Genomic DNA, 20,361 nt, shown 5'->3' with positions numbered 1-20,361 from the left:
GTTACGCATTTGTACCGCGGTCATCTGAAGTCTCTGGATTAATGGCGTCAAATAGACAGGTGGAGTCAACCTCCGCTAATGCACCTGTATGGCTCTGTAGATGGCTTCATGGCAGGGCTGGACTGGTAATCTGGCATACCGGGCATTTTCCTGGTGGGCCGACACATTTTGGGGCGGACTGGCCATCGGGAGAACCAAGCGGGCCGGTGGGTCGGCCGCGAAACAAGCCGAATGGGCCGCGATAAGCAAAAATGAGCCGCCGCATTATGCAGAACGGACCACAAAATGGCGCTGCAATATGCAGAAAAGTAGAGCGAACTACTTATAAATGTTTATATTTTGTATGTATAAATGTGTTTAGAGTAGGTCTACTGTTTATGTACACAACTGGATTTAAGCAGAAATAAATCTGTGGCACATATATTAAACGCTGTGAGGTTTTAAACTGCAAAATAGAAATTAAAAAAAATTTACAATTTCCATTTTTATATACAATTACTACTCTTGAACTATATGTATATACAACCGTATGTTGCACAAAAAAACTGTATAAGTAGAGTGTAATAGAAAATAAGTATAAAAAAAAAAGGCACTTTCTGTCTACTTATTTTCAAACATGAGTATTCTGAATGTAATTTCTCTGCAATAATTAAACCTTAACTTTGTACAATTTAAAATATCCTTGAAAAAATAAACATATTTCTAAGCCATTTTAAGAAATCCATGGAGAAATTACACTGTATTGCACATGTGACATTCAGGCACCGACAATACAATAGATAAATGTTTAAGGCCCAGTGTGACGACTATATTCCAAGGTGGCGTAGTCTATGCTTTAACTGTTCCCTTTATCTTAGTCGAGTTTGTTCATCCCTGAATGCAACAGGCTGACTAGAGCTGAAGCCAGAAGTTTATCACAATTCCTGACATTCAATCATAGAAAACATTCCATGTCTTAGGTTATTTAGGATCACTACTTTATTTTAAGAATGTCTAATATCAGATTAATAGTACAGGGAGTTATTTATTTCAGCTTTTATTTCTTTCATCACATTCCCAGTGGGTCAGAAGTTTACACACAATTAGTATTTGGTAGCATTGCCTTTAAATAGTTTAACTTGGGTCAAACCTTTTGGGTTTCCACAAGCTTCTCACAATAAGTTGCTGGAATTCTGGCCCTTTCCTCCAGACAGAACTGGTGTAACGGAGTCAGGTTTTAGGCCTCTTTGCTCACACATGCTTTTTCAGTTCTGTTTTGGACCATTGGCTTCTTCCTTGCTGAGCAGCCTTTCAGGATATGTCGATATAGGACTCGTTTTACTGTGGATATAGATACTTGTCTACCGGTTTCCTCTAGCATATTCACAAGGTCCTTTGCTGTTGTTCTGGGAATGATTTGCACTTTTGCACCAAACTATGTTCATCTTTAGGAGACAGAATGCGTCTCCTTCCTGAGCAGTATGATGGCTGTGTGGTTCCATGGTGTTTATACTTGCATACTGTTGTTTGTGCAGATGAACATGGTACCTTCAGGCATTTGGAAATTGCTCCCATGGATGAACCAGACTTGTGGAGGTCCACAATTTTTTTCTGAGGTCTTGGCAGATTTCTTTTGATTTTCCCATGTTGTCAAGCAAAGAGGCACTGAGTTTGAAGGTAGGCCTTAAAATACATCCACAGGTACACCCCTAATTGACTCCAATTAGGCAATTATTCTATCATTAGTTAATTGGCTAATTGCCTAAATGCTTGATATAATATTCTGGAATTTTACAAGCTGCTTAAAGGCACAGTTAACTTAGTGAATGAAAACTTCTGACCCACTGGAATTGTTATATAGTCAGTTAAAAAAGTGAAGCAATCTGTCTGTAAACAACTGTTTGAAAAAAATTCTTGTGTCAAGCACAAAGTAGATGTCTTAAATGACTTGCCAAAACTATAGTTTGCTAATATGAAATCTGTGGAGTGGTTAAATGAGTTTTAATGACTTCAGTAAGTGTATGTAAATTTCTGCCTTCAACTGTATCTAAAGTATGTCATCAACCAAGATGCACCTTCCTTGAGCATGGCCCAGTGGTAATGCCAGACCCATCTCATGATATATGGACCACCAGCATGGATGAAATGCATTCACTCAAACAGAATCTAATTTGTACTAAAATATGCGGATCAGCAATCCACTTTTTGTAAAGTTCTGAACAACTCCAGGCATGTTCTTCAAATGCAACTCCAAGGGTTTTTCACACAGAAAGTCTCAGGAGACCGTTCTCATTTGTGTCTATGGAGATGCCCTCCTTCTCCTGGAAGGACTGTGTACACTACAGCTGCTCAGCTCCGTGTACTGTGCCTGAATAAAGAAGATTAAATCAAAACATGAGGCTTACAGACAAATGACTCAACTGAGAGAGTGTAAGTTTAGGGTTGGTTCAAATTAAGTTTGTGTTTGTTCGTTGCAAAAATTTAAAGACATGACAAGTCCTGTGATCACAACATGGCGGTCAACTCACTGTAGAAAAAGACAGCTTTTTATAGACCACTGACTGGAGTCTTCATCTAATGTGAGTTTAAATCATTTTAATAGGGCTGTTAATCGATTAAAAGTTCTAATCTAATTAATTACATGATATGTTGAGTAGTTAATTGAATTAATCAAAATTAATCCCATATATAAATATTTGCTGCAAAGGCAATATTTGGTTTATTTCCATTTCATTTAACAAGACAATCATTGGTCTGCTGTCCACAGCAATCCATTTTACAATCGAATGTGTCGATCTGTCTGAGATAGATTTATTACAAGGGCTTTTCTAAGGTATGTACACATGACTCAGATGGACACTTTTGGAGCATCTTTGTTTGTGTCACATAAAAAACACTGTATTAGTTCGCTTCATCAAGTTTAATGTACTTTGAAACTTTGAACGAAAGAATGTGTCCTCATCTTGTGCCGTCGCAAGATTGTCAAGCTAGCCTGAGTGTGCTTTGTTGTCTGTACAGGTGGAGTTTTGCTAACAGCCCCCATCTGAAAACAGGTGGTACTTCAAATTTGAATTGCTCAGATGGTGGGAATATATTTCTTATTACGGTCCGGGGACACGAGTATTTGCACTCATTTTTTATATGCATTATTTTTTCTATAATCAATCGCAATTATTACTGTACCACATTGGAAATTAAGTCTTAATATATTATGGTAAATGTAACTTTTTAAAATGGCATTAACATATTTTACTGGATAAAACAATACAAAAAAGTTACATAGTGCACCTTTCTATTATACCAGTATGCTTTTGTTGCCAATTCAGAAAATAGGCCAATGATCTCATCCATAGAAAAAATTATGAGATTTCAGAATTTGAAACCACTGTCCCTAAATTTAGTCTATAAAAACTTACTAAATTACATGGCTATTACCATTTGGACATCTGAAGGAACTCTGGAAAGGAAGTCCATAACCTCACTGTTATCAATGCCGTATGGATTCCGTAGTTTCTTTGTGAATTTATGTATACCTAAAAAACAAACCAAGCACTGAAACAGATCAATCTAGAACCATTAACACTTTTACTGCACTTTAAGCAAATTTAAAACAAATCTATTCTATAACACAACATTTAAAATGAAAAAGAAAACAAAACAAAAGTTTCTTCAGGTAACAGTATTGATATCTTACCCCATAATAAAATAATGTAGCGTACTGAAATGAGGTAAGTGATGACTGTAGCCATGATGAGAACCAGGAAGGCCAGACTGGACAGGAAAGGCACTGACCAGTTGAATGTACTGAAGGGTAAAGACACACTTTACAGCTTCAACTTTAAAAACAGCGCCCTTAAAGGATTAGTTCATCCTAAAATGAAAAACATGAAATGAAAACATTGCAAGTGAATGGGTGGCAAAATTTCCAAAAAATCCAAAGAAGGGCAACATAAAAGTACTCCAGACATCTCTGTTGGTTAAATCCATATCTTCTGAAATGATATGATAGGTTAGGGTGACCATATTTTGATTACCAAAAACCAGGACACTCTGCCCGTCAATGAGATACTCAAAAGATACTCGAATTTTACTCAAAGATGCCTTGTTAATTTCAATATATTTAAAGTAGTCTATGCCTCTGTATGGATAGAAAATTGTTATTACAAAATACTATCTATGCCATAGCCTACTATGGCTGAGTATCTCATTGCTGGGCCGAGTGTCCTGGTTTTTGGTAATCAAAATATGGTCACCCTATGATAGGTGTGGGTGAGAAACAGATCAATATTAATGTTCCTTTCCCTTCACTTTTACTTTCTGCTTCGGTTTATGGTTATTCATGTTCTTAGTGCATATCGCCTCATACTAGACAGGGAGGAGAATTTATGATAGAAAATTACTTAAATATTGAACTGTTTCTGACCCACACCTATCATATTGTGTCTGAACACATGGGTTCAACCACTGGAGTCATATGGATTACTTTTATGCTCCATTTATGTGGATTTTGGAGTTTTTTGGCACCTATTCACTTGCATTGTGTGAACCAACAGAGCTAAAATATTCTTCTAAAAATCTTAATTTGTGTTCTGCAGAAGAAAGAAAGTCATACACATCAGGGATGCCAGGAGGACGAGTAAATCATGAGATAATTTTCAATATTTGGTGAACTGTCCCTTTAAATCTATTTAAGGGCATCACCATGCCATGATAGTTCATTCATTCAAAATCCAATTCTAAATATTCTGACACTAGCTTCTAGATCAATGCTAATGTGTTAATTTCATGGACAGATATCACTTCAAAATAAAAATAAGTCCATTCATTCTTGTCTGAACACTATCTACTGACTCATGGATCAAAAGGTTGTACTCTTCCATGAATCTGGGTTAATTATTAATGCAATTAAAATTATGCAATTACAGTACCTTACATACCATATATTTAAACCACATTGCTTTAAAGTTCGTCCAAAAAAGAAAACTATGTGAAAAGTTGTTTCAGACCTTTATGACTTCTTCTTTTGTGGAACATAAAAGGAAATACACTATATGGACAATATGTTACACCATACAATGACAAATGTATTGCTACAGTTCGGGAGGGCTCTTTTCTGTTCCAGTATGACTAATTAAAAGGGGTTTCCACATACTTTTGGCCATATAGTGTAATTGAATAAAAATTAAATACAATAGCAGTACAACCATGGCCAAAAGTATTGGCAGTGACATAAATTTGGTGTTTCTCAAAGGTTTCTGCTTCAGTTGTTGTGTTGTTGATTCACATTGTTTCTAGATTATTGTGCAGAGTCATCAGATGCATTTAAAATAATTGCAAAAAGCTTAATAAAAATATTTACTTTATCACAAAAAACAAAATTTCACAGTTTTGTGGTCCTGGCACAAAATGACCAGCTAACATCATTTCACTAATCATATCAGCAGCATATGGGAATGTGTGAATGAGTACTAATCAGGTGAAATCACTCTGATTGGATTATAAGAGCAGAATGATTAAAAGGAGGGAAGAAGTGCTTCCAATTATTGCATTCTTGTTAGCAATGGTTACCTCTAAAGAAAGACGTGCAGCCATCAAAATGTCCTTATTACGAGTACGTGACCCAGCGGCTCCCTGCCTCGGTCCATCTACCCACCGGTATGAGGCCTGCGTGGCAAGCACTGGGGGCGATTTGAACCACAATGGGACCACCTCCACTGCGTAAATCCCCACGGACCTCCCATTCCCAAGCACGCTCGTTTGCTACGGTTAGGCTCACGGATGAGTGCGATGGCTCGTCTCAGGGCAAGTTCAACCTCTTGTTCGATGCCCGCAAAGGTGATGAGCTTTCGTCCAGTCTGATGCGCAACCTCCGCTGGGCTTCCCCCTTCAGGCATTGCGGAAATGACGGACATGCTTTCCCGGGCAGCCGCTAGTGTTGGGCTACAGTGGAACACTCTGCTCTCTCCTGAACCCTCGCAGCTTGACGATTGGTATCTGGGCTCGCGGCGCCGCTCACAGCCACGCCCCGCCCCAAAGCCTTTCTTCCCGGAGGTGCATGAGGAGCTGAAAAGGTCGTGGGAGGCACATTTCACTGCCTGGTCCCAATCTTTCGGCTTCCCCGCTCTCACTACCCTTGATGGTGGGGCGGCCAGGGGTTATTCAGCGATATCCCCGGTGGACAGGTCGCTCGTGGACCTATGCCCGCAGAGTGCACCCACCTGGTGCGGGCACCCGAAGCTCCAGTCCATGGCCTGTTAACTTATGTCGTCCCTGACGGCCAGGGCCTACGGTGCCGCTGGGCAGGCCACCTCCGCCCTGAACACCATTGCACTCCTGCAAGTACACCAAGCCAAGGCCCTGAAAGAGATGCATGAGTGTAGTTCCGTTCCAGGATTGATGCAGGAGCTGTGTTCGGTGACCTACCTCGCCCTCTGGGCGACGAAGGTCATGGCACGGTCTCTCGGGCGGACGATGTCCACCTTTTTGGTCCAGGAGTGCAAACCTATGGCTCAACCTGGTCGAGATGCGAGAGGCCGACAAGACACGCTTCCTGAATGCCCCCATCTCTCAGGCCGGCCTATACGGTGACACCGTCTGAGACTTTGCCCAGCAGTTCTCGTGGTGAAGCAGCAGATGGAGGCCATCCAACACATCCTGCCCCGGCACAGCTCAAGATCCCGCACCCTGTCTGCATGTCACCAAGTGTGTCCCCCTGCAGGAAGCAGACGCCACCCATCTCACAGCTGCCTGCTAAGAAGAAGACTTCTAAGCGCCCCTGAGATGGGAGACCCAGGGACGAGAAGACCTGCTGTCCTGGAGCTGGTACACAGACCACTCCATCCCCCGGTGGAGGGTCGGGAGGAGAATCTTTTGTTCCCTTTTCATTTTGTTTTGCCAAACGCTCAAGTAGCTGTGGTACCCAAACATTCAACAAAAGAGCAGTTCTCTCATTCCCTGGGTGACAACCGGTGTGTATGGCTGTCACCCTGATCACCATCCACCATTTCCCCACCCCTGCGCACCCCACCCCATGAAACACTTCCTCCCCCTCAGGTAAGTGCTTCGATGTCTCTCTAATCAGCACGTCCACAGGGCCCAAGCCCCTTCAACTTGGCCTCCCTGGCTCCGCCCCAACGCTCCGCCCCACCCGCTGGTACGTCCGATGAGATTGTCCCCTTGGCCGATGCGATTCAGTTCACCAGGCGCCTGCCCAGGTTCAGCGGCGTCCATTTCACCTTGGTGAAGGGCGAGAATGATGCCACCTTGCATGCGGAAATCGCGTCTTCTTCTGCGGCAATGTGCGATAGAGCCTGTACCTCCGGACGACATGAAGAACGGGTTTTAAGCCCCTACTTCATTGTACCGAAAAAAGAAGGTGGGTTGCGGCTAATCTTGGACTTGTAGTACTGAATCGGTACTGAATCAAGATGCTGACACAAAGGCACATTCTAGCGAGTGTCTCAAGATGGTCACAGAGGCTGCCCTTGCCCTGCTAAAGGAAGGGGTATTTGCATTCTCAACTAGCTCAATGACTGGCTAATCATAGCTCAGTCTTGAGATGTGTTGTGTGCGCACAGGGACCTGGTGCTTTCACACCTCAGCCGGCTAGGTCAACTGGGAAAAGAGCAAGCTCCTCCCGGTTCAGAGCATCTCTTTTCTCGATTTGGAGTAGGACTCAGTCTCAATGGTGGCGCCCCTCTCCAACAAGCACGCACAGACGGTGCTGACCTGTTTGAAGGCATTCAAGCAGAAGACAGCGGTTCCACTGAAACTATTTCAGAGGCTCCACTGGCATATGGCATCCTCAGCAGAAGCCACACCACTTGGGTTGATGCATATGAGACCGCTTCAGCACTGGCTCCGGACTTGAGTCCCGAGATGGGCTTGGCGCCGCGGGACACATCGCGTGGCCATCACGCTGATCTGTCGCTGACTTTTCAGCCCTTGGAACAACCTCACATTTCTAACAGGTCTCCAGGTCACGACTCTTGTGGTAACGACCGATGCCTCAAAGACAGGCTGGGGCACTGTATGCAATGGGCATGCAGACAACAGCTCCTGGATGGGCCCATGGCTACGTTGGCACATCAGCTACCTCGACTGCTCGCCCTGCTGAGGTTCTGGCCATTGATCCAGGGTAAGCATGTGCTGACTCGAATAGACAGCAAGTGGCAACCTTGGGCAACCTCAACACCACAGCGGACGCATTGTCACGGCAGGTCACACATAAGGGAGAGTGGAGCCTCAATCCTCAGGTGGTCCAGCTGATCTAAATTCGATACGGGCAGGCACAAGTAGACCTGTTAACCTCCCCAGAATCCTCCCACTACCCGCTTTGGTACACCTTAACCGAGCCGTCCCTTGGTATAGACGCGCTGGCACACAGCTGGCCTCCTGGACTATGCAAATATGCACAGACCCTGTGCAAGGTCAGGGAGGATGAGGAGCAGGTTGTCCTAATAGCACCCTACTGGCCCACCCACAATTGGTTCTCAGACCTCATGTGCCTCGCATCAGCCCCTCCCTGGAAAATTCCCCTAAAGAAGGACCTTCTTTCTCAGGGACGGGGCACCGTCTGGCACCCACGACCAGACCTCTGGATCCTCCATATCTGGCCCCAGGACGGAATGCGGAAGACCTAAGTGGCCTACCACCTGCCAACACATGCAAAGACCCCCAGAGATGCGCAGTCGGCTCGGTGCTTTCGTTTCTGCAGGAGAGGTTGTAAGGACGGCGGTCCCCTCCACCTTGAAGATGTACATTGCAACTATAGCTGCACACCACGACACAGTGGCTGGTAATTCCTTAGAAAAGCATGACCTGATCATCAGGTTCCTGAGAGGTAGGAGGTTTAACCTTCCAGACCACGCCTCGTTCCCTTCCTTTGAGCCCTTAGAGTCAGCAGAGCTTAAGTCACTCTCCCTGAAGACTGCTCTCCTGACGGCGCTCACCTTCATCAAGAGAGTAGGGGACCTGCAAGCATTTTCTGCCAGAAAATCGTGCCTGGAGTTCGGTCCGGACTACTCTCACGTGATCTTGAGACCCTGCACAGGCTATGTGCCCAAGGTCCCCACTACCCCATTTAGGGATCAGGTGGTGCCCCTGAAGAAAGCGCTTCTCCAGGAGGAGGCAGACCCAGCCCTTACGTTGCTGTATCCGGTGCATGCTTTAGCACTGTCTCCAAGCAGAGGATTGCCAACTGTATCATATGCCATAGTTATCGCTTACCAAGCTCAGCACGTGCCACCCCCGGCAGGGCTACGAGTCCATTCTACCAGGAGTTTATCATCCTCCTGGGCTCTGACTAGTGGCACCTCTCTAACAGACATTTGCAGAGCAGCGGGCTGGGATACACCAAACACCTTTTCGAGAATCTATAATCTCCGTGTTGAGCAGTTTTTGTCCCGTGTCTTAGCAGGAACGAACAGGTAAGTCCAGATCAGCCTCGCGCATAGCACTTTTTACCTCCCTTGCGCTGACAATGTCCATTGTTGATTCCCAGTAGCGTTCACAAATGTGTTCCCTGGTAGACTTCCTCCTTGCCCTGTGGCAGGCGAGTTTGTGGAGAAACTCACTGCCGGCTCAGTACACGTGTTATCTAAGCCCTGTACTGGGATAGGTGCTCCGTATGAGCTGGTTCCCCATAGGTAACCCCTTGCGATGCATATCTCCGCTGAAACGTTTCCCTGTTGGTAAACTGCGTTTTCCTTTGGCAGAGGCCCATCTGCCCCAGTCACCATGTTCGTAGAGCTTCCTCCCCCATTGGGTAGGACCTACCATGGGACTTCTCCACATGACATACTTCCGACTAGACTCGGCAAGACCATGTAATGTATCTCCATTCGAAATCCCCCCCCCCCCCCCCTGAGTGGGATGTGGTCTTCGCGGTGTCTTTCCCTTGGGAGTGACACCTCCCCAATGTAGACAGTAGTGTCCCAGTTGTTAACGATTTCTCTCTTTTTCTGGAGAGAAAAGTAAAAAAGGAGGGAAGAGGCACGACTGGGCTAGCCTGTCCCTATCCTTTGGGCAGTCGACTTGTCCACAAAGGGCTGTTCGACACTCATACTAATGTCAGGGGAGGTTACGTGCCGGCCCAGTGCACTAGCTACGCGGCACACAGTAGTCTGCCCATTTCGCACCGCTGATCCATGTAACACAGTTCAGCTAGATGTGCCGTTTTTGTAGGGGTCCCTTAGTGTCACTACATCGACACAACGTTGAGTGAGTGACAGATAGAGAACATCCTGGTTACTTCCGTAACCTCCATTCCCTGATGGAGGGAACGAGACGTTGTGTCCATCCTGCCACAATGCTGAACTACCCACTGAAATGGCCGGGACATTATTCTAAGCGGTATGCACGCCAGCTCCTTTATACCCGTATGTCCGGGGGAGTGGCATGCAAATACCACTCACCAATTCCCATTGGCCTTTTATCAAAGATCAGAGGTGTCTCAGGCTCCCAAGAGTGACCCCTAGTGTCACTACATCAACACAACGTCTTGTTCCCTCCAACAGGGAATGGAGGTTACGGAAGTAACCAGGAAGTTGTGGAGGTGCTTTGCTGCCGGAGGTACTGGTGCACTTCACAAAATAGATGGCATCACGAGGAAGGAAAATTGTATGGATATATTGAAGAAACAACTCAAGACATCAGCCAGGAAATTAAACTTTGGATGCAAATGGGTCTTCTAAATGGACAGTGACCCCAAACATACCTCCAAAGTTGTGGCAAAATGGCTTAAACAAATGGCCTATAACCTGGCTCAGTTCTATCAGTTCTGTTTGGAGGAATAGGACAAAATTCCAGCAACTTATTGTGAGAAGCTTGTGGAAGGCTACCCAAAATATTTGACCCAAGTTAAACAATTTAAAGGCAATGCTACCAAATATTAATAAAGAGTATGTAAACATCTGACACATTGGGAATGTGATAAAATATATAAAATCTGAAATATATAATTCCCTCTACTATTATTCTGACATTTTGCAGTCTTAAAATAAAGTAGTGATCCTATCCGACCTAAGCCAGGGAATGTTTTCTAAGATGAAATGTCAGGAATTGTGAAAAACGGAGTTTAAATGTATTTGGCTAATGTGTATGTAAACTTCTGACTTCAACAGTATGTTTAAAAATTTTCAAAAGACTTTGAACGTGATACATGGGCTACTTTTATGACACTTTTGGGTGCTTTTAAGAGTTAAAGTGAGACACTGACTGTCTGCTGCAATTGCATTGAATTCAGCCAACAGGACTGTATTAAATCATCATTAAATTATCTCCTTTTGAGTTCAGCATAAGAAATAATGTTTTGGAATGACATGAGGGGGAGTTTAATTTTGGGTGAACTATTCCTTCAACGATGACTGTGTATGTAGTTTACAGTAATTGGAGAGGTGAAAATGGCATGCATACTTCTTTATTCTTTCACCGAAGCATGCAGTCTGCTCCAGAAAGTTCTGAACCGCAATGATAATCTCCTGAACCATGTGGAATTTCTCCATCAGACCTTTTCTTTCAGATTCCTACAACAAAAGACATTTCAAATAAAAAAAATCTTGGATATACAACCCCAATTCTGAAAAAGTTGTAACAGTATGAAAAATGCTAACAAAAACAAAAAGGAATGATTTGTAAATTATATTCACACTTTGCTATATTGAAAGCACTACAACTAAACATTACATTATGTTTTACCTTGTGCATTTCATTTTTTTATTTTTTTTTAAAGTACAGAATTTCAAATCAGACGATTGCAACACACTCCAGAAAAGTTGGGACAGTCGAGTGTGTGAAACATCACCATTTCTTCTAATAACACTTATTAAGCATTTGGCCTCTGAAGTCACAAGTTTGTTAAGTTAAATTTTTCCCCAATCATCCATTATGCAGGTCTTCAGCTGCACAATTGTACATCGTTGACATATTGTGCACTTAATAATGCACCACACATTCTCAATTGGTGATGGTCAGGACTGAAGGCAGGCCAATCTAGCACCCACACTCTCTGCTTTTTCAGCCAGTATGTGGTTTAATGTTGTCCTGCTGAAAATTCCATGACATCACTGAAAAAGATGGTGCTGAATGGCAGTATATGCTGCTACCAGATTTTTACATATCTGTCTAAAGTAATTGTGCCCTCACAGATGTGCAAGATACTCATGCCATGCTTTTTTCTATTTGGCCCGGAGAACACGATGCTGTAATTTTCAAAAACTATGAAACTATTCAAAAGCTGGCAGTGTTTCTGGTCAGTGTTGATGTAGGGCATAGTAAAGTCTTAACTTGCATCTGTGGACGCAGCGGAGAATGGTGTTGACTAACAAAGGTTTATTAAAGTAATCCCAAGCCCATCTTCATGATATCCATTACATACAAAAACATTTTAAGACAGTGATGTCAGAGGGATCAGTGATCACAAACATTCAGAAGTTGTTTTTCCCTTTACACACAGAGATTCGACCAGATTCCTTGAATCTTTTAACTATATTGTGCACTGTAGAGGGTGAAATGCCCCATATCCTTCCAATTTGTCTTTGGAGAACATTGCTCTCAAAGTAAACTGAAGCTTCTGTTGGCAAATTGACAAGTCTCGAATGATCCTTGCTCTTGAAGGACTAGGTTGTTTTTGTAGGCTCCTTATACTTTGTATGCCTCACCTGTTTAACATCTCCTGTTTCACATTGCCTTGTTATTTTAAGTAACAAATTCTCGTCTTAAATTGCCCATCTCAACTTTTTTGGAGTGTGTTGCAATCATCTGATTTTAATTTACTGTACATGACATTTATTTTTTTTTAATCACAAGGTGAAACATCATATAATGTGTAGTTGTAGTTTTTTCAATATAGAAAAGGTTGAATATAATTTACAAACTTTTGTTTTTTTTAGCATTTTTCATACAACTTTTTTGGAATTGGGGTTTAAAATGTAATAATTATTTTCTGAGATAAAAGAAACTGGTGAAATTTGTAAATTGTCAAGGCATTGGATGATTAAGAAGAGAGAATTATGCCTTTTCATCCTCGTCTTCCTCTTCATATAGCTCCATGGTGTCCTGCCAAGGAAAGATTTTAAGTCAGGTTTGAATATCTATGGAGCTAAATAAAAGACAAAAAGATTTGAATTTTAATGATGTGAATTTGAATAAGATGTGTGGCATTTAACAAAATTGAATTTTCCATGGCATATTTTATAGTTTTCAATTTGAATTTAAATTTGTTTTATTCTAAACATGTGGCATTTAACAAAATTGAATTGCTTTTGTGGCATAACTTGTATATTTTTATTTTTAAAAGGCAGATTTTGTGTTCTGAATTTTGTAGAGGTGAAATTGAGATTATAAAATTACAGATGAAGAAGAAATTCAGTATTTTAAAATTCAATATCGAATTAAATATTCTAACATTCAAAACGCAGAAATGTGGTCAAGCATCCGGGCTCCACAGGGAAAACTAGAGGGTTTCAGAGAAGTCGAACAGAGCGTTTTGGCCAAATCACAGAGCTACAATGGCAATTCCAGGATTAGCAGTGAAATGCTACATATCTCGCTGACATCTGCGCTTCTCTCTGATAGTGTCTTTGATCATTTGTACATTGCGTTCGTTGCTCATGAGAGTGAGCTCTGATTTGCCTATGATTTTCGGGGTTTTGCCGGCGATCTCCACAAAACTGTCGGCGAGTGAAAATCGGGCCTAAAATCGTGTAGTGTAAACTCTGTTTAGAGCGCATTGAGAATTTGGGAGAAAATCCACAAAAAAATTATGAATTATAGCCTATAATACAGTAAACTATAAATCTAAATGAGCAATTTAAAAGGGGGTTTGTGCCTTTGCTTAAAACTAAATTTTTACAAGGTGGATATGTTCGTGGCATTGCTCACTACAGGTTTCTGACCTCCTTGAAGTTGGCACCCCATATAATTCAATCATTACCAAAAATTATACCATTCGTTTATCTAAAGTGGAACAAAACTTGTTTAGAATGAACATTTTCTGATGTCTGGACTCTATCTGCAGGTGTCTATGATAATTCATTGAAATGGTTTGATATATACTGGTCATGGGTACTTGATACATGTTCAATTTTACTTTTTCACTGCAAATGCTCTGTGAAAAATGCTCAGTTCAACTTTTCTGAAACCCTCTAATTTTCCTTGTGAAACCCGGATGCTTGACCTCTGGCCTACTTTCTGTAATATATGAAATTCTGTGTTCTGAAAGTTAGAATATTAAATTCTATATTGAATTTTGAATTTCTTCTTCAGCTATAATTTTATAATCTGAAATCAGCTCATTTCCCCTCTAAAAAAATTCAGAACACAAAATCTGCTGTTTAAAATACAAATCTATCAAATATGCCACAAAAATAAATAAATAAATAAATAAATACAATTTTGTTAAATGCCACGTCTACAATTCAAATTTACGGAACTCAAAATATCCATTATCCATATTACAGTATATTCTATATGTAAAATAACAGTTGTTTTTTATTATTACATTTGTCCGCATTTTATAATAGCAGTAAAGTCATCAAGGAACAAGGTATGAGAATTATGTTGTGACCAATAAACGGCTCAATTCACTGGTTCAATTCATGAGGTGTCACTTGTTTTTGTTTGTTTGTTTGTAAACAGTATTATTAATGTATGTTGGACACTTGTTGGCTCCTTTTCCATCACTCTCCTGTCCATTTCAATTGTTTAAAAAATTATTATAATTATTTTTTTTTTAAGAAATTCAATCAGGCATTATTTATATTTATCTACAAAACGAATTTCAAACATTTATGCATATGCCTTTGGATAAAAAGAAGAAAAACAAATTAAGTCAAGTGTGTCTGAACATTTGGCTGGTAGTGTACATTAGAATAATGCAAACTGTGACCTGTTTATGCAGTCAGGCTTACAGACATCATCAAGCCACTTAAACAAATGACAACCAAATTCCCAACTGTAGCTGTCCACTCTTGTGTTATACTATGAAAGGCAACAAACTACAACAAACAAGTTGCTTATCTAAGCTGTTATGAAAATTTACACAAAAGTCACCCACTAGATCTTTGCTGACTCTCTCAGAGGCGATATGCAGATAGTTCCAAGCAATTAGCAAGACCATGAAGAGAGGCAGCATGTAGAAATCCCAATACCACACTGTAAGAACAAAAACCTGCAGGAGAACACATGGACATGAGTTCCTAATTCCAATGCTGGTCTAATGCATGCTCACAGATCATATATACCGTATACACTCACCAAGCACTTTAATAACAAGACCTGTGAAACTACTACTTATTTATGCAATTATCTAATCAGCCAACCGTGTTGCAGCAGTACGATGCATAAAAAAGGAACTTTGGTTATTGATCACATCAACCATCAGAATGGGGAAAAATGTGATCTCAGTGATTTCGATCATGGCATGATTGTTTGTGCCAGATGGGCTGGTTTTAGTATTTCTGTAACTGCTGATCTCCTGGGATTTTCACGCAAAACAGTCTCTAGAGTTTGCTCGGAATGGTGCCAAAAACAAAAATCATCTAGTGAGCGGCAATTCTGCAGACGGAAACGCCTTGTTGATGAGAGAGGTCAACGGAGAATGACAGAAAGGCTACAGTAACTCAAATAACCACTCTGTACAATTATATTGAGTAGAATAGCATCTCAGAATGCACAACACATCAAACCTTTCTCTGTGGGAGTGTGGAAATAGTAGGTGTATTGTATGTTAATGAAGTGCCGCAATGCGCAATTTGCTATTTTCCTGAGAAATATGTCATTGTGCTAAGGCCACATCTGCACTAATACGTTTTCATTTAAAAACATGTTAATTTCACTCCCTTTTGGCCTTCCGTCCACACTGAGAAATGTGGACAGGGAAATCGGAGATATGTATTTGTTGTCATGTGAAGCAGTCGTGATCCACTCAACCCAAAACAATCAAGATGGCGGCTGATGTTGTAGCGGCATTGTTGTGCATGCTATCCACTTTGATAGCATAGGGAAAGATACATTTTATTTTGCACAACACATTTCTTACATTCTTTTCTAATTAACATTTCATTCCTTTCAAATGCGATAGGAAGTTTAGTCTGAATTTCTGTCCGGTGGCCAGGGGCGGACTGGGAATTTACAATTTTAAATAAAAACCAGCCCAAAAGTTGTTGAGGTGCGGCAGGGGTGGTAGTTGCACAAACTTTGTTTTCGGGGGGGGGCCTTAATTACGCAGGCTGGATTTGGCCTGTCAGGGTAGTGGCAGCAAGTTAACACTTATTAATGAGGTTGCTGAAAGATTTGGCTTACCAAAAATGCAGTGATACTCCTCTGCACACTTTCCCACTGGAAACAGCTTTTGATAAACTGGTTAACGTGGCACATGGCTCGGTAAAGGTTCCGCACGCGAAGAACGTTCCGGGCAAGGACCTGTTGGTATCACACTTTGTTACCAGTAAATAATAGCCATTTATATATGCATGTATTGAAAGTTTTCAATGCTTACAATTTCTGAAGATGTTCTTGGGAATGTTTTTCCAAGTCATTCAATAACACCCTATACTATACCATACTAACTTACCTTCTTTGAAAATTTGGCATTGTCCTCAAGAAACTTCTGTTCTCTAGGCTTGAATGTCCTAATGCTTGCTTTGACCTAAAGAGGACATTGTAAATAGAGAGCCACAAAACATTTAGAGAGTTTAGTTCTGTCACTCTGTATCTGAGGTCAACCAATTCAAAATATATATTTCATTTCGACCAATGTTTAGCTTGATTGGATAAAGTACGAAGACTCTTTACTTATCAACAGATTAAAGACTCACAGGATTGAAGATAACTTCAAGCTCCAGTAATATGGTCCCTTTAGATATTCCTCCCAAATTCTCTTTCCTCAGAGGACAAGCAGCCTGCTGCCCATTATGTATCTGATGCAGAGAGAAATATATGATATTTAAAAAGTAAATTATATTAGTTATATTAGTAATAATTAGTATAATTATAATGTTGATGCCAAGCAATTAGAACATGTCTCACTTCATTGTTCTCCATTAGAAGAGTGTAATATAAATGCTCTATACTTACCAAGAGTAAAGGAATGGCCACCTTCCCCAAGAAATCTGGAGCTTTGTCTCCATCCTCATCAAACACAGTCACTTCCAGAACTTCATGAATGTCTTTTACTGGGCTGGTAATAACAAGAAATGCAACAGAGGTCAGCACCATAAAGCTTGATATACATTCAGTGAAAGTACACCTGCATACCTACTTATTCATGGCATTATCTAATCAGCCAATCGTGTGGTAGCAGTACAATGCATAAAATCATGCAGATACAGGTTGTTAATGTTCACATCAACCATCAGAATGGGGAAAAATGTGATCAACGTGGTCTTCTGCTGTTGTAGACCATTCGCCTCAAGGTTCATCATGTTATGCATTCTGATGGTTGATGTGAACATTAACTGAAGCTCCTGACCAGCATCTGCATGATTTTATGCATTGCACTGCTGCCACACAATTGGCTGATTAGATAATTGTATGAATAATTAGATGTACAGGTGTTCCTAATAAAGTGGTCACTAAGTGTGAATGTTGATTGAGCTAATAGTAATGCTAAAAGTTACTAGTAAAGTTATGGTGATACTGACAAAGTGAAGACTTTATTCCACTCAGGGTTGAGGGTTTTGTAGATGGTATGGGTCTGCAGTCTGTTGTTTCCCAATTCTAAAACGCAAAATGGATCACTCTTTCCTAACAACATAGAGAAAAAATGAATATGACTTGATGACAGACATGCATGGCAGCAGTTATTGAAGGGTCTTTTACAAATCGAATCACCATTCAGATCAGCAGCCATCAGGTCAGCGGCCTTGATCACTTTAACCTGAAGAAAACCAACATCTCTCATGTCCTTCAATGAGTTCCTGAAACTCTGCCAAGGTAAAAGCAAAAGTAAAAGCAAAAAAAAAAAGAAGCAGCAAACTTTACACCTCCAGTATTTCTTTGTAATTAAAGGGACAGTTCACCCAAAAATGAAAATTATCTCATCATTTGCTCACCCTCATGCCATCCCAGATGTGTATGACTTTCTTTATTCTGCTGAACACAAATGAAGATTTTTAGAGAAATACCTCAGCTCTGTAGGTCCAGACAACACAAGTGAATGATGATTAAAATTGTGAAGCTCCAAAAAGCACATAGAAGCAGCATAAAAGTAAGCCATACAACTCCAGTGGTTTAATCCATGTCTTCAGAAGCGATATGATAGGTGTAGGTGAGACACAAATCAATATTTAAGTCCTTTTTACTATAAATTCTCCTCCCTGCCCATTAAGTTCACAAAGAATACAAAATCGCAAAAAAAACAAAAGAAGACAAACTCTAAGAAGAGATGAGCGCTTAGGAGGGCTTTTTGAAAGTGAAGTTTTAGAGTAAAAAAAGGATTTAAATATTGATCGGTTTCTGACTCACACCTATCCAATTGTTTAAGAAGATGAAGATTTAACCACTGTACTCATATGGATTAGTTTTATGCTGACATTTACAGTTTCAAAATAAGTTCACCCCATGGAAATTGTTGGCTTTTTTTTTTTTTACATATTTGTACAAGCAAACATGTGATCCTCTTTGAAGCAGTGTCTATTAATAAAGTTAATATACTCAAGCAAATGACACATAAAATGGACATTTTGTAGTCATTTTCATAAAAAAAAAGAAAGATGAGTAAAATGGAAAAAGTAACAACACCCCCATATATTTATAACACCTTCAAATCCATAAAATTAGACTTGAAATGGGCAGTACATGAGAGAAAACCCTCAAATATCTTGCAACTGAAAATATTTTGCAAGAGCAAAATGGAGCAAGCTGATGTCAGAGAATGGTGGACAATTATGCAAAATGCCTACAAGAAGTTATTTCTGGTAAAGTGGGAAATGCTAGCTTCTGAGGCCAAGGGTGTACTTACTTTTTCCACAGAAGAATATCACATCTATTGATATTTTCCTTGAATATATGATTGAAAAAGCTGCCGTAGAAAGTCATACACATCTGATATGGTATGAGGGTGAGTAAATTATGATTTTTTTTTTTTACATTTTTGGCCGAACTATCCCTTTAAATGTAAGATATGAGGTATGTGAGGTATGTTTGCAAGTGTACCTAGGAGAATTGGTACATTTTGAAAGGCATAGGGTGGTTACACCAAATGTAAAAAAAAAAAATGATGCACTTTCTATGAAGTTAATTAAAAATAAAGCCATGAATATTTTTTATTTATATAAAATGATTCATACCTTTATTTAAAAAATATATACATATATTCTCACTATACACATTTTTCACAACTGTTTAAAACTTATGCAGAGTACTGTATATAGCAGTAAAATTGAATACTGTATATACTGTGCAGTGTGCAGTATGTTAGCATTTCATTCCAAACAGACCCCATCATTGTTTATAAAGGCAATGGAAGAGTGTAGGGTGTAAACATACGTATTTAACCAGCATGTTGTCTCTCTCGTGAGGCTCTTCCAGTGGCGGGGCAATGAGATCCATGATGGAAACTCCTGTGCAAGGAGTGGGAGTGACGAGGAACACCACTCTGCCTCTGCACGAGTCCAGCTCAGACTTAAACAGCGTGGACTCGTTCAATGGCAACCCTGACATATCCACCTCACAACTTCAACCAAAGAAAGTTGAACAAAGAAAATCTGAGAAACTCTTGCTTTGAGTTCACTTGTTAAGTCACGAAAAAAACATGACAACTCACTGTCCGTAACAATCCTCATATCTCCGTCCTTCTTTCCCCACAACTTCTATCTTGAGAAGACTTGATGCGTCAGGGAACTGGTTGAAGTCAAACCTTTCTCTCCACTGTATGTTGACCTTCTTATCTTGGCTCTGTGAAGATGAAGGTAAAGTTTCAGCCTTCATGCCATGAAAACTGCCGAGGCAAGCATCACCATTACTATTGCTCATATTTGGGGTTAGGGATTTAAACAAATCCTGTACACACCCTTCACTGTTTGAGCCATGAACATGAATAAAACAGTACTTTAAGTTGAAAGGAGGTGTTCTATTACTTTTCCTAAGCAATCAGACTTACAATTTTTACCTGGCAGATGGTAAAACAGGAAAAAATATTGTTTAATCTTACATTGAATATCTTGCATTGAAGAAGGGACCTGAGTCATACCATCAGAATATCTTGACCTGACGGTGAACTCTTTTGATTTGGGCCAGTACACAACCCTAGCAGAAACCACCCAGACCAGAACACCCCACTAACCACCTAGAAATGCCCTACCAACCACCTAAAACACCCTAGAATCATGTCTGCGACTTTTGCATGGGCAAAGATCACTCTCATTTTCTTCAGAAAGTGTA

General features: G+C 40.7%; 1 protein-coding gene across 1 annotated transcript in view; it reads right to left on the bottom strand.

The window, feature by feature from the left end:
* Positions 1-859: 859 nt before the first annotated feature.
* The window catches only part of LOC127646242 (multiple C2 and transmembrane domain-containing protein 2-like), a 32,247-nt gene continuing 12,745 nt past the window's right edge, over positions 860-20,361 (bottom strand). The window contains exons 8-21 of the mRNA XM_052129741.1: positions 19,745-19,875; positions 19,468-19,654; positions 17,812-17,905; positions 17,622-17,724; positions 17,056-17,158; positions 16,797-16,898; positions 16,553-16,627; positions 16,282-16,401; positions 15,035-15,148; positions 12,994-13,035; positions 11,395-11,504; positions 3,674-3,783; positions 3,415-3,512; positions 860-2,347 (exon numbers count right to left, since the gene is read on the bottom strand). Of these exons, the coding sequence (XP_051985701.1) occupies positions 2,279-2,347; positions 3,415-3,512; positions 3,674-3,783; positions 11,395-11,504; positions 12,994-13,035; positions 15,035-15,148; positions 16,282-16,401; positions 16,553-16,627; positions 16,797-16,898; positions 17,056-17,158; positions 17,622-17,724; positions 17,812-17,905; positions 19,468-19,654; positions 19,745-19,875 (1,458 nt within the window). The 3' untranslated portion in view covers positions 860-2,278. The remainder of the gene's footprint in view (positions 2,348-3,414; positions 3,513-3,673; positions 3,784-11,394; positions 11,505-12,993; positions 13,036-15,034; positions 15,149-16,281; positions 16,402-16,552; positions 16,628-16,796; positions 16,899-17,055; positions 17,159-17,621; positions 17,725-17,811; positions 17,906-19,467; positions 19,655-19,744; positions 19,876-20,361) is intronic.

Source organism: Xyrauchen texanus, chromosome 1, assembly GCF_025860055.1.
Source record: "Xyrauchen texanus isolate HMW12.3.18 chromosome 1, RBS_HiC_50CHRs, whole genome shotgun sequence".
In the NCBI taxonomy this organism is placed as follows: domain Eukaryota; kingdom Metazoa; phylum Chordata; class Actinopteri; order Cypriniformes; family Catostomidae; genus Xyrauchen; species Xyrauchen texanus.
Note: the sequence above shows the minus strand (reverse complement) of the source record. Positions and strands in the feature narration are given on the sequence as shown.